The 14,405-nt window shown below is 34.1% G+C and overlaps 1 protein-coding gene across 1 annotated transcript; it reads left to right on the forward strand.

Moving 5' to 3' along the window:
- The first annotated feature begins 4,087 nt into the window (after positions 1–4,087).
- Positions 4,088–13,137, forward strand: LOC128988107 (uncharacterized). The gene is made up of 4 exons (XM_054409315.1): positions 4,088–4,356; positions 5,876–6,123; positions 6,875–6,977; positions 12,855–13,137. Exons 1-4 carry the CDS (start codon positions 4,339–4,341, stop codon positions 13,041–13,043), a joined length of 558 nt encoding a protein of 185 aa, XP_054265290.1. The 5' UTR covers positions 4,088–4,338; the 3' UTR covers positions 13,044–13,137.
- Positions 13,138–14,405: the final 1,268 nt, after the last annotated feature.

Raw genomic sequence — 14,405 nt, forward strand, 5'->3', positions numbered from 1 at the left:
AAGAAACATATTTAGCCTAAACATTGCTAAAAAGAATAAGCTTATTTAACTTCTGCCGCATACCAAGCATTGACAGAGAAGCTTCTGCTGTTTTACGCTTAGAAATGCTGTGGCATATAATTTTGTTAAACATAATACCTACCAATTAATTTCATTAATTTCGTGTCATGGCTTTCCTCGCCAAATTCATTATTACCTTTATGATTAAGAAAAGCGTTACCAGCAAAGGTTCTACATGCTAATGAAATAGTTTTTGAGGCATCAAACTTTTGCCAATCCTTGGAATATGCAACAATTTGATTGTACATGAACTTAACAATTTTCAGTACATCTGGCGAAGCCCTGATTAATTTTCCTTTTGATAGAAAATCAGTAAAATTAGTGCAAGGGATTGGATTTGAATCGCCAGTTACTAAAAGATTACTGCATTCTTCACATTTCACTTTAGAATCCAACTTTCGAATAACATAACCACAAATATAATATCGTACATTGTCTTTATAGTAAGACGACTTTTCTATGCCTTCTAACATGTATGACATACATTCTTTATCACCAGCATCATCGGATTCATCACTATGTCCAACTACTTGGGATAATTCGTTGAAGCTCATTACAGAACTTTGTTGATTGAAGTCAAATGATAAGCAATTGCCTTTATCAGATGGCTGGACACTATTGCGAAACATAAGTTTTCTCAAAGCCCACTGGAACTGTTTCACATTTGGATTATTGTTATTTCCTCCTCGAGATCTTATACAGGAAAATAACAATTCCAGGTGGTCTTGAGAAAAGTTGTACGTTAATATGTACTTAAATTCATGCTCCTCTAATAAACTTTTTATCAAAATATTTATCGTGTGGATGTTGGTGATGAAGCCGAGAGGAAACGGTTTCCTGGTATGATTGAGAATAGGAACTTTTTCAATTTTCAAACAGGTAAAATAGTTCACACATTTCTGTAGCATACCATTTATATAATCTAAATTGTCCTTCCGTATCGGTGCTTTGACATTTTTCCCAAATGGATCCCTGATCCCTGCTGTTCAAAAAATCAAACAATTGATCAATAATCCTCAAAAACTCAATTGTTGCCTCACAACCTATGAAATCAGGATGGTCATTCTTTAGTAAAAACTCTAGCGCGTCGGTAACGCTTGAACTTAAAGTCTGTGCAGCAAGTTTGACATTCATTTTCCTATTTCTGAAAAATATAATGCAATGAAAACAGCTATCATAAATACGAATTTACGGTTAAATATTGATAGTCATAGCCGTTACAGTATTCAAATTTTACCAAAGAAGTAGACATTTTGAAGACGTAGAGGGAGGTTATTGTAACACGCACATGCGCCCAAGGTCAGGTGTCGACAACACGGTTTCGCGCGCTATATCCCACATGCTGCCTTCAATTTGCCCATGCGGCAACCCCTATACACACCTGTATTGGCTCGGAAAGCTCTACACGAGCCTTACGGCCTGCGCGCAATCCAGTTAGTTTTATATGTCGATGTTACAACCCTACTTGAAATGTTGCCCCTTCAAAGGCCACAGCCTGGAGTTAAAGGGTGGTCCGTGGACCGTGGTCTTGGTCTTGCACGGGTTGTAAACTTCAAGGCTCATTTGCTCAAGATATTAAATATAAATAAACAATAACAATAAGCAATACAATAGTTAACAACAGTAATAGCAATAAATAATAATAATAAGGTAATAAGTTGGTAATACATTTTTTTCCTTTTAGTTGAAAAAAATTCAAATGGTTTTTGGTCCTATACAGGTAGGTTAGTCAATATACAAAATTCACCTCCTCAGCGTTGTAGGTGAACCCTCTTTGAGAATCTGGGGAAGCAGGTTGAAGAGCCTCGCTCCAGCATACGAAGGTTTCTTCGATAAGAATTATGTTCTGTGGGAGGGCAGATGGAAATCCTCGTTGCGCCTCGTGTTATATCTGTGGAAGGCAGCATGCTTCGGTGAAGAGACCTTATTTAGGCCCCGGGTACGATACGAGCGGCGAGCGGCATGAGCGGCGCCGCTCTGACATATCGGGTCTCATTTAGTTGCGTGTAAACTTGTTGAGGGTGGCCAAGATACGTCTGAGCGGCGAGCAGCGATAAGCGGTACCGCTCAGCGCCGCTCATGGTTCCAAGTCAAAACCGATTTTCGCGAAAACGCCGTTCGCTGCTCAAGGGGTTCATGCTTCAGTTCGGCCTAAAATGACAGGGAAACAGCAGCAAACATACAATACGGGTCGATACGTGAGGTGCAGTCCAGGGAATGTTTGTGGAATGACCAGCACGGAAGGTTTAAAACACTTTAGTTACCAGAAAAGTATGGGACCTGAAGGTTTTTCTAAAAAACGAACTTTTTCTTTAAAGGCAAACAAATTGTCAGATAGCAACAATAGTTGCAATACGTATTGCAGGTATAATCATAGTTTACTATTTTCAACTAAACTGACTCATAAAACTGGGGAAATTTTATGAATGTTATAAATGTGCCGCTTGTATCGTGTAGCCAACACCGCAGCTTACGTGCCGCTCAGGTTGCCGCTCGCCGCTTGCCACTCGTATCGTACCCGAGGTCTTATTGTGTAAGAATTTGCCTCCAAGATGTAGATCGAGAGTGAGATAATTATTATGCGTAAGCTACGGAAGGTTTTTCTGCAGCTTTTTCTTGGTTGAAGACCGACCATTATCCGCATTGCTTCCTTCTGGAGCACCCGGCACCAAAACTCGTTGCAGGTTTTCTTGTGATGACCCACCGCAAAAGATGATCCCGTACCTGAGGTGGAATTCAAACAAAGCGTGGTAGTATGTTCGTGTTGATACATGATTTCACGAGATAAATCGTTTGATAATGATACATATTTCTTAAAATTGAGTAGGTATTTTTGATAGTTCTTAATTAGGCTCAACTGCTCTTGAGCTTTTAATAAATTTGTCCTGACTAAATAACTACTGGAGATCTCAGTTAGTAAAAAACAAAGCTAGCAACACAGATCATTGTATTACTCCATTCTATCCACTGCCCCCTTTAACTACAGGCCGCGGCCTTCGAAGTGGTAACGTCGCAAGTAGGGTTGCATTGTAACAGCTGTTTTGTTTGGAAGCAGCTAATGGTATTTGTGTATTTACGAAAGCTTGGTTACTGGACTATGACAATATTGACTCCGCTTTAAATTTACAGATATATATTTTCAATTCATATTGTTTGGTTTTCAATTCTGTATGTTTTATTTTCAATATTTTAATACATTTATGTTCATGAATTTAAAATTACCTCAATAAAGTGCAGACTCTGACACTAAACAATCCTACTTGCAACGTTGCCTCATTAACAAAATAAAAATGTAAAACACATATATTTTACCTTAAACATCTATACCAATAATAGTATTTAATAGTATTTTAAATTCCAATCAAAAACTTGAGATTTTAAGAATTTATTTAGTATTACAGTACCATAGATAAAACATACTCCCATAAGTATTACCATACACTAACCTATGTTTGGCCTTCGAAGTAACAACGTTGCAAGTAGAGTTGTAACACGGCCACCTTTAACTCCAGGCCGCGGCCTTCGAATTGGCAACGTTGCTAGTGGTGTTGTAACAGCTGTTTAGTTTGGCAACAGCTAATGGTATTTGTGTATTTACGAAAGCTTGGTTGTTGGACTATGACAATATTGACTCCCCCTTAAAAGTACAAAATTGCTTTTTAATTTAAACAATGTTTTTGTTTTCAATTCTATATGTTTTATTTTCGATCTTTCAATAAATTTTAATTTTAAATTAATAATACGCGAAATAATGAGCTGGTGTCACCTGTCCGCCATGCTATCTAATGGGATGTCTGGCGCTAGACAACACCACTTGCAACGTTGCCAATTCTACCAGGCCGCGGCAAAGGTGGCCGTGAAAAGGCGGCTGTGGGTATTACATTACTGTGCTAATATTGTATAACAGTTCACGACATTTGTATTCTGTTAAAGTACTCTATGCAGTGTATTTCGTCTACAGCTTTCCCTTCAGCTGACTGACTGTGACTTGACTTGACTAGCTAGCTAGCTGAGCCCAAAAAGTTATTGATATTGAACATTGGAAGGAATTAAAAGTTAAAATTAAAAACACTTTAGAGGCTATGTATGTTTGTTTTTTTAGAAATTTTAAAATTATCTGTTTATAATATCCTATTATCCTATGTAATAACTTCAAAACTATCCTCTTAAGTTGGATTTAAAAACATTTAAAAATGTGTTTCTAGTAAATGAAATATAATCTGCTCTTGAGTGACTGCTTTATCTTACTTAATACATTTTTTCAGCATAGGCCTAACAATGATGATAACTCAACTGGTAACTACATTTTCTTACATTTACAGTATTTTAAATGCTTTGGACAGTCATTTACAATTTAGATTATCAAGTTAATTAAGAAAAATAAATTAGGCTAAGTTATTAAAGAAGTCTACCATTACATTTGAGGGCTATGTGGACCTACCCTTGTTGGAAAAAATTCTGTTGTTTCTTGAAAAGCTCTAAAGCCTAAAGCTCTGCAAAGTTGCAGGGACAAGGAAAAAGCAGAGTCCTTGGACTGTGGACCTAAGTTGTTGGCCCTCCGAATTAAGCAAATTGGTACAGTTTCTTAACTGGGCTACGCTAATATCGATTTAAACTATCGATTCGATTAGTAGGCCTAAACCTTCGTTCAATTTTTTTCATCATCAGTAAGTTTAATTAGTTAGTTTATGTTATGACAGTTTCATTTTATAATTAATATAGATAGCCTATAGCTTTAACTATCGATTATTAATCGGTAGTTTCAATCAATATTAGGGCTGCACTTAAATATCTGTCCTACACTCATTCGAATGAATATGTCGATTATTTCGTTTGATATAACTTATCAAATTTAGTTAGTTAGGTTAACTTTACATAACTATGCGAATGAAATAATCGATATATCAAATAATCTATAAGTTATATCAATATTATTCATTAAAATGAGTGTAGGACAGATACTAAAGTGCAGCCAATATTAGCTTAGCCCAGTTAAGAAACTGTACCCCTCGTAGACAAATGACTGTCACTATCTATGTTTGCCTACTGTACCTACTGTAAAAATGCAAAATTGAAAAAATTGAAAAGATGCAGAACTTTTATATTATGTAACTTAAGAGTTCACCAGTTTAATCAAAATTAACTTAGTTTTTCTATACAGTATTAGCGTATTAGGTAAGTTAATCAATATTATTAACGTCAACAATTGTAATGTTTACCGATTGGATTTGACTCCTGTCCCACTGTAACCCTCAGCTTAAGATGGGTACCTACTCAAATCAATCGGGTCTTGGCATTAAGTTATTAAGTTATAGGCCCTGCAGTGACCAGGATTGAACAGTCGGTCGTCAGTTTTTGAGCCGTGCACCTGCTCTAAATGTTTTTGTGTACCTATCCGTCCTGTTTTTATATGGTTACCTAATAGTTATTTACCCCCTGGCCCTGACGCAATGCAAATGAAGACTTTTCAAGTGTAAACAAGACCATAGTTTAGTGTACCACTACGCACCTGAAGATGGAGTCATCCCGCAAAGCTGCCGTAAGTTAAGTATAACGGCCTAGTGCATTATAACCCCTGATTGCGTAGACGGTTTCAAGAACAAAATATATTGTTATATTTTCACGCAATCTGCCACACTCAAGAATATTATAGGCCCTATAGCAAATAGTCATCGGTGGTGGCTGGTGAGAATCAAACTCTGGCCTACTGAACAGAAGTTGTACACTTAAACCCCATTATACAAGGCAATGACAAGCACAACGCAGGCAGCGTGAGGTTAAAATAAAACATGGAAGATTTTCTGGTTTTTTCTAGGCTTTACGGAGTATTTGCCAAGCCTGCCGCACTTCACAGGTATTCAGAAACCAAACAAAAGTGTTCCAGAGAAGTTATAGCTTTATAGATCAATTCGACCCACCTTACCTAGAGGATCTTAAACCTGAAATTCCTGAATATGAAATTGTAAATGTTCAAATGAAGGGCTATGATTTTGCTGTTTTGGAAAACTACCAAAGTTTGGTTCACAGAATAGCAAAATCTCTGGATATTGAAGTTGAAGAAGGGTGAGTTTTCTATTACTTTTTGCCTCTTAGCTGGCCCATAACAAAATAATGCTTGGTCATATATGGCATTTAATCAAATGAAACAATCCATTTGGGCTTTTCCATTTGAAATAATCTAACTTAAATAAAAATATAAAATGTCACCCATGACCTCAGATTTGGCTGAAAATGTTTTTATTTGTTAAACCATCTTAATTGAGCTATGTTTAATACTGTACCAAATTAAACAAGTTATCTTTAATAATTTTAAAGTTTCAAATTAATAATAGCCCCTTGTAATTATAATCAATGATTAGTTAGAATGTTAAAATCAAATGTATTTGTTATAATCCTCTATGGAGTATTATTTAATCAGTGTCCAGTTTAAAATAAGAAGAGAGAATTCATTAGTTGACATCAACAGACCCAAGCTTTAAGAAGCAAAACACTTAAAAATAAGCTTCAGATTTTACTATATAGATGTGTTTTAAAGTCTGGTTTTATTTTTGACACAAAAAGTAGTTAAACATAGGCTACATTCTTACCAAAATTACAACGTGCAATATGTAACCGATAGGCTATGCATTTTTGTCTAAATAATACAACTTGCCTAAAAGTCTGTTTGCATTTCTGGAGCTACAATACCGGTACCGGTACAGTAGATTGTATTTTTATGGTTCGCAGAGGTATGAACTAAAACATTGAATAACAATTTTAATCAGGTTTATTACGTACTGACTTACTTATCAGCTCAGGTTATTTTGATGTTTAGCTGGGGTACGCCTGCAACTGTTGATAACATAAAAAAATTCAAGCCCAACAGTGCCAATGTTGATTGTGAATACAAATTGTGGACATACGAACGTAACGTACAGGTATGTAGACTGAAGTTTAAGACTTAATTAAATCCATCTATTTGATCTAATTACAGTTCTCTATGAATAGCCCAAACATCAAACTAGTAAAGTATACATCCTGTTGAGTCCAGTCATCTAACCTACAATCCTTGAGCAGTTTTCCTTGAGCCATATTGGTTATGAGTCTTGAGGCACCTGAACCCTTAAAGAAAATAGTCCTTCCAAGATTTGCCCCAATAAAGAAATCGAGAACTTGTTGGAAGTTATGTGAGATGGTTTAAAACAGATCATCACAAATATATCTAACAAAACACCACTAAGTGGTAACACTTTCCCCGCCAAGTCAGCAATCCAAAAAAGATAATAAATCATTACTTTTTCCACCAAGAAAAACAATGTAATGTTTGTAAGTTTGGCAACTTGGCGGCAGACTTTTGCTTGTTTTTTTTTTCATTAAAGTTACGTTGGTGGATAATTTCACAAATCAACTTCTCTAACTAATTAGTCCAACTAAGTATAATAATTTCGAGGTAATCAGTAAATATAAAACCATCACTATTATGATTTTATGAAATGTGGCACAAATAAGGTCAAATTTTGTAAAAATAAGCTCTCACCTAGCAATGTACTATTGGGAGAGATACTTGCTCAATGAAACTAGTTTTATGGTACCTATTTTCTAAAGTGATCAAGCAAAAGTCTGCCGCCAAGTGGCCAAACTTACATACATTACATTGTTTTTCTTGGCGGAAAAAGTAATGATTTATTATCTTTTTTGGATTGCTGACTTGGCGGGGAAAGTGTTACCACTTAGTGGTTTTTTGTTAGATTTTATTTATTTTTGTAGAAAATTAACAGTTAAAATAAAAATCCTCTTTTCTCTGATATATAGACCACGGCACAACTAGCCTACATCTCATTTAATTTCAATAATATTGTTTGTGTAGAACTAAATTCTACATTTTTGGTCTTATCTGCTTTAAACCGATTAAAAGCTTTTTGACACACGTACCAAAATTACTATTTAACAAACCCCCTGGGCTTAAACTCACTTTAAAATTTCATCAATGGTCATCTTGAACAACATAAAATGCGTTGGTGTTCATAAGTGTTCTGATAATTAAACCCGTATATCTAAAGTCTAGTGTAAATTGAGCCCTTATTAGAGAAGTAAAAATGTAATCAAACAGATTGGGTTTGTTAGAAATAGCATAAGGCAAAACAAATATTGAAAAACTCATTTATCCTAAATTTACATATCACTTTCACAGAGTGATTTTCCCGATTGTTTTATTTGTTTTAGTGTATCAATACATAAAACAAACCTTAGTACTAGTACTAAGTTTCAAGTTCCTAGGTTTCATATGTTTTGATAAGTAGTATTAAACTGTTAAAAATGACGAGCTGCTGTACCAGTCTACCATCGGTACACTGCATTTTCAAATGGAAAGTATCGGGGAATATCACTGCTCTAAGTAATTTTATATAGTAAGTAGTTCAAATCATTCGGTATACCTGAAAAAATTCTTTATACAAAGTTTTAAAATAATTTTTCAGCTGTTCCTATGAATTTCTCTAACATCTATAATATTAAAACGAAACAGTGTTTTTTTATTTCACGATTCTGAATCAACCACTCGACGGATTGTCATGATTTTTGTGTTGAAAGAAAGATAATTTTGAGAACTAGGGAATGTCGAAGCCATAATTTTAGTTTAGGGTCCCAGTTATTTAGAAATTAAGTTTTAATTTTTGAAAAGTCTAGCAGCCGACGCTAAGATTCTAAACTAGCTTTTGGGTATTTACTCAGGGGAGGTACAGAAGAGGCTACGATGACAGCTGTGGACTTCTTATTAGCTGAAGGAACGCCATTACCGAAACAATACGGTCAGTGGCCATCGGCCTCGGTGGTCTAGTGGTCAGCGTGCCGGGCTGATATGCTGAAGGTCCCGGGTTCGAATCCCGCTGGTGGCACTAACTTTTTGTACAAGATTTTTTCATTATCAGCAAGTTTGGTTGGTTTGGTTCGGATATGACAGTTTAATTTTATTATAAGTCATTATAAAATTTTAATTTAGCAATTTCTAGTTTTATTTAATAAACAGAATTATTTTTTCATTACTAAACATTTGTTATATTATTTAATTATCAGCAAGTTTGGTTAGTTCGGTTAGGTTATGATAGTTTAATTTTATATTTAAAAAATTATAAAATTGAATTTGAGGCATTTATAATTTTATTTTATGAACAGAACAGTTTTTGCGATTAGTATTAGTAAACCTTCATTGCCAAAGTGCTCTCTACTACAGCGCTGTTCACGGAGGAATTTTGAACTAATGCCTCATTCGTACCTCCCCTAAGTCAGACCCTAGCTTTTGGTGTAATAAATTTGTTTAACATAACAGCTGTAAACATTCAGCGTTTGTAACACAAATTCAGCATTTGGATAAAATTAAAAGACATACTAAGGGTTGACTTATTTATACTATGTGTAATGCTAATCATTGATACGTTCAATCCTTTGATAAGAGGATGACAGATTATTTAAATATACATAGGTAAAATACTAGGATGTTCAAAGGATTTTTTAAATAAATCTTTGCAATCTTCGGTTTGTTTTAGTGCAACATAATTTTCTTTTAACTAACAGCTGGTTAAATATAAAAATGCTCTGTAGAACTATGAGGTTATTTTATTTACTCTGATTTGTCATTGATTTTTAGGAAATAAGTAAGATTAGTAGACCACCGAGAAAAGTAACACCATCGATGTATACAAGTCGAGGTGTGTGTACACGAGTCTTAAAAAAAGGATATGCAAATTATTATACTACTCAACTTTTCTAGGAAAGGGTAGGAAAATCCATTTTTTACACGTTTTAATTCATCTTGGTTTGTTTACAATCAATGTTTTTGAATGACTAAACTTTGTTTGGATTAGGCCCGGAAATATTGATGTCATAAAGAAGGAGATCAAGAATCCTCTGGAATTCAATATTAAATTACCACCACAACCCAGACGGGTTTTATCCAAAGATATACAGATATAAATGACATAGATTGAGCACAACGTCATCATTGACCTAGGATACTGCAATAAGACTAACCATCCTTTTATGAAATCTAAAAAGTTGTTTGGTGTGTGTTTAGTTGTGGTTACGTTTGGAGGCGCTGAATATTTTATAGTTTAAATAAATGAATATGGGGAATTACGGTTTTCATTGATTCAATGAGGGTGGTTTAATTATTAAGGATATTAGAACTGATAACGGAATGGATAATAAACATAGACAATTAATTACGCCACTAGCTTTACTAGCGTGTTTTACGTTTTAAATTCCTTCAACATGTGACCAGTTCAAATGAATATCAAATGAAACTATAACTCTTTGATCAAATGAATATTATTTTATTTTTGACTCAGCTGTTTACCAAAACAAACTATATGTTGTTGTTTTTACTTTTCTATGTTTACACTTATTTGTTTAGCAATTGATGAAGTGAAATTGATATAAAGGATATGTGTGGGCGATTCGTTTAATGATGTCAGGACACCAACGTTATAATTATGTGTACTGTGAATTTTATTGGATGTTTTCGTTTTATTTTAGGGAGTTTCTATTCAGACCTACCGGAAATAGTGTATAGTATGAGTAATTGTATTGTGTTGATATTGATTATGGAAGAGGCAGGTATGCGATGGAATTGGAAGGTAATATCGTTGACTAGGCCTATACACTTTCTCAATTGATAATTACTCTTTCTACTGTAGGCTGCTATAGAATTTGTCTTGATATGTGTAAGCTAGCTGTTCTGATTTATACACGGTTTTAACTGACTACTCCCGTACGTAGGACGGGCTAACACCTCGTTTAAATTAATTAAGATTTAATCGCAGCTGGTCCTTCTTTTGTTTTGATTTTAATCCCATGTTATTTAAATGGGCCAAAATCGTACTTTGAGGGCTTGCCAAGGGTTTATGGGTCAACGCACCGACTTGAGACCCTCAAAAGGCACATCTACACGTTAAGGGCTTTCAAACAACATAAAAAACATTAAAATTGAGCCAGTGGTTTGGGCTGTAGGTCCGTCAACATTCAAGGAGAAGGAGAAGGAGAACACGGAAAATTTGCGAATTTTCAAACTAGATTTTCTTGGCTTAAACACAACCGTTTTTTAAATTCTTTTTTTTTTATTTTGTTGATAATGAGTGCCCCTATCTAGTGGATGAATAATTATTTTAATAGCTTTTGTTTCTTCAGAGCTATAGACGAGTAAAAAAGCCACTTTGTCACGTCATGTATATATACACTGCAGCAGCTGTGTACCGCTGGGGGACTTGGCGGGGCGGAACGCTGCTGCGTTCCTTGTAATAGACAGTTATTCAAACCTCACAATAGTGGAACTTTACCGTTGTGTTTGGTATCAAGGAATTCTTTAATCACTTCACTTTGGCTATTGTCTATTCTAACCTCTCTATCCAAAAAAAGAGGAAGGATGATTTAGACAACCAAGATTTTTTCATCCTAATTTTGGGAATATAAAGTGAAGAGAATCAATTTATGTATGAGTTATATAACAGTTTTAATAAACATAAATGCTTAGTATGTAAATATTAAGTAATTTTAAACTACTGCAGTCCTTTTAGCGAATTTCCCTATAGGGAAGTAGCTATTACCGTAGGTGGCACGGTAAGACCTAGATCCGGGAGCGATTTACTTTTTCATTTTGATATATGTATATATATATATATACGTATGTGAACGCGATAACTTGAGTAATTTTTGTCCAATTTGATGAAATTTGGTTTAAAGGTGTAAAGCGGGATAAACTTGAATGAGTTAGCGAACCAGCATGATCGGACAATGGGAACGGGGCTTTACGGGGGGTTTTATGGGGTAAAAATTGGTTTTTCTCACTTTTGACCCTCAAAACACAAAATTTCCCAATTTCTCTTTAGACCTTTTTAGAGAGCTTAAAAAAACGAATAATTTAGTATATAAAAGTATTTTTGTTTGGTTATTAGTAATGGAGAAAATTAAAAAAACTGTAAATTTAAAATTTCCATGTTATTCATATGGAGAATATTGCCAAATGTTGTAGTTTGCTTGTTTATGGATATAATTTGATCAAACTTGGCAAATTTATTTATTTTCTACTAAGCTATCAATATTTTACTAAAAAACACACTTTATTAGTTTCCTTGTAGCAGCAAACCTAGGTACTCGTTAAACCTAATGTTATTAAAATATATTTAATTGAAAATCAATTCAGACAAATGGAAATTCGCTTCGTCGACAGGTTTGCTGCGGCGGTAGTATTTTTATTTGCAGATTTGCCATCAAGCATCGGCATTCGTTTATCTGACGTATATTTTGAGTTATGAACCAAACAACATCCTCCCTGTACAATTCTTATGGGAGTTAAATTTGGTTTTTCTTTTCTGAGTTTGTTTGGCTTTGCTACTTGACCGATTTTCATAGTTTTGGTCTTAAATTAAAGTATGCACACACAGATTTGCCATCAAACATCATCATACATTTATCTTCTGAATTACTCTACCAAAAAACACCAATTTGGTTTTATTAATTCTTACTTTAATCAATCTTCTTTACAAAAAAAATCACAAATCCACAATAATCATAATTAGCTTAGAGCTGAAAATCTGCAATCAATGATTCGTAACTCCATTTTTTAATTCAGTTTTTTTTGTCTTGGTTTTAAAATACTCTCAAGAAATAAAGGCTTCCATTTCAGATATTGATAGTTTGAATCAGTTAAGTTCATGAAACTGTATTACTCAATCAAATAAGATATTTCAACGCTGAGGAGCAGCACAGGGTCCTCTAGTTTATGTTAAAACCATTTTGTTTTTCGTAATCCACTACTGTTGTAGGTTGTGGATGTACCTTCAACAAAAATGACCTTATTCACTGAATTAGTCCAAGCAGCATTACCTCAGGGAGTTAATCTTAGCGTTCATCTTCACGAGCAAGAACATGAGGAAATACGCTATGTCCCCGACTATGAACTGAAGCAGCTGAAAAATCAGCTAGATGACATCTCACAAAGGAGAAATAAATAAAAATAAGTAGTTTTATACAACATTTTTGTGTGTAAATCTTAGACTGTGCTTTTCTTTTTTTGTAGTTCACACTATTAAAAATTAATTGTTACTATTAAGTTGTTCTTTTTTTCTTACCCTTATTAATATTTTAACAGTTACTGGTTAGTTGTTGGATTCTAGCCTTGTTCACACAATAAAATGTATGCCTCATATTAGTTTCTTCATATTTTTTAATGATTAAAACTGCAAGAAATGTTTAGCCATTTCCAATTTAAAATGTTTATATTTCATCTTTCCAATTTTTACATTTTTGTGGATAACTCAGTTTCTTACAATGTCAGTGAAAGGTGGATAGTGTCGACAGTGTTTATCAAGTCACTGTCAGTGTGTTGAATTGAATTGATAACGTTTCTATTAATAAGGTATACCCAGGCTGCTTTTATACTTTGTTGCTTCCCAGCACAGCCATGGCAGTGATGGGGGTGTAAGAACTACCTAATTTAGCATTTCTAACTCACAGATTGAGGTGTAGAGATTTTAGGGAATAAGAGATATCAGTTAGATCAGTAGTTTTGGATGGAGGGCAAATGCACGTTTAAAATAAGAAAGTCATTTACTTTTAAGCTGTATACAAAATGAAAATATTCCCATTAACACTGTGCTTGGCTTGATTGTAGAATCAAAATGCTACAGTATTGTATAAAAAAATATATAGATAGAACACATTTTACACACTACTTTGGTAGGATTAGAGAAAGTTTTAGTTTGTTTACATTTAACTCCTACCATACCACTGACTATTGGCATTGACATATTAATAGTCAAAGCTATTGGATACTGAAGTATTAATAGTCAAAGACAATACAGTACTTTAAAGGTATATTTTACTAATGAAAAACTGTTTAAAATTCAAGCAGCTTTCAATATTTGAATATTTTGTTAACATAATTATCATCACTATAAATTGATGAATATGATAATTTTTTTTATTTATTTCCAATAGGAACAATTGTTTTTAATAATTTACAAATCCAAACTTTAAGCAGAAAGGAAAAATAAGTATCAAGTTAAAGTACTTCATTTAAGCACAGTCTGTGACCTAAAATATTTTAGATATAATTTCTTGATGGGCCATTGCTATTTTTTTTTATGGATTTAGATTTCCATACAATTGCTAAATGTTTTTAAGGTGATACAACATGACCATGCAGTGACCTTTATCACTTATCAGGCAATACAATTATACATCTATCTCTTTTGGTCTACTTCTGACACAGAAAACATACTACTGACCCAGAACTACATAACCCAGAATGTTAACCGCATGGTAAACAGCGTTAAGTACTCGGAGAGAGCTTTGCCTGTCAATTCGTAGGCAGC

This window comes from Macrosteles quadrilineatus, unplaced genomic scaffold (assembly GCF_028750875.1).
Source record: "Macrosteles quadrilineatus isolate MER2022 unplaced genomic scaffold, UCM_ALF_1.0 Scaffold_2__2_contigs__length_208266976, whole genome shotgun sequence".
NCBI lineage: Eukaryota > Metazoa > Arthropoda > Insecta > Hemiptera > Cicadellidae > Macrosteles > Macrosteles quadrilineatus.

Bases quoted from the DNA above. Each gene is read 5' to 3' on its own strand.
- LOC128988107 (XM_054409315.1), top strand. The intron at 6,124-6,874 runs GTGAGTTTTCTA...TTTGATGTTTAG, and splicing joins GATATTGAAGTTGAAGAAGG to CTGGGGTACGCCTGCAACTG. The intron at 6,978-12,854 runs GTATGTAGACTG...CTACTGTTGTAG, and splicing joins CATACGAACGTAACGTACAG to GTTGTGGATGTACCTTCAAC.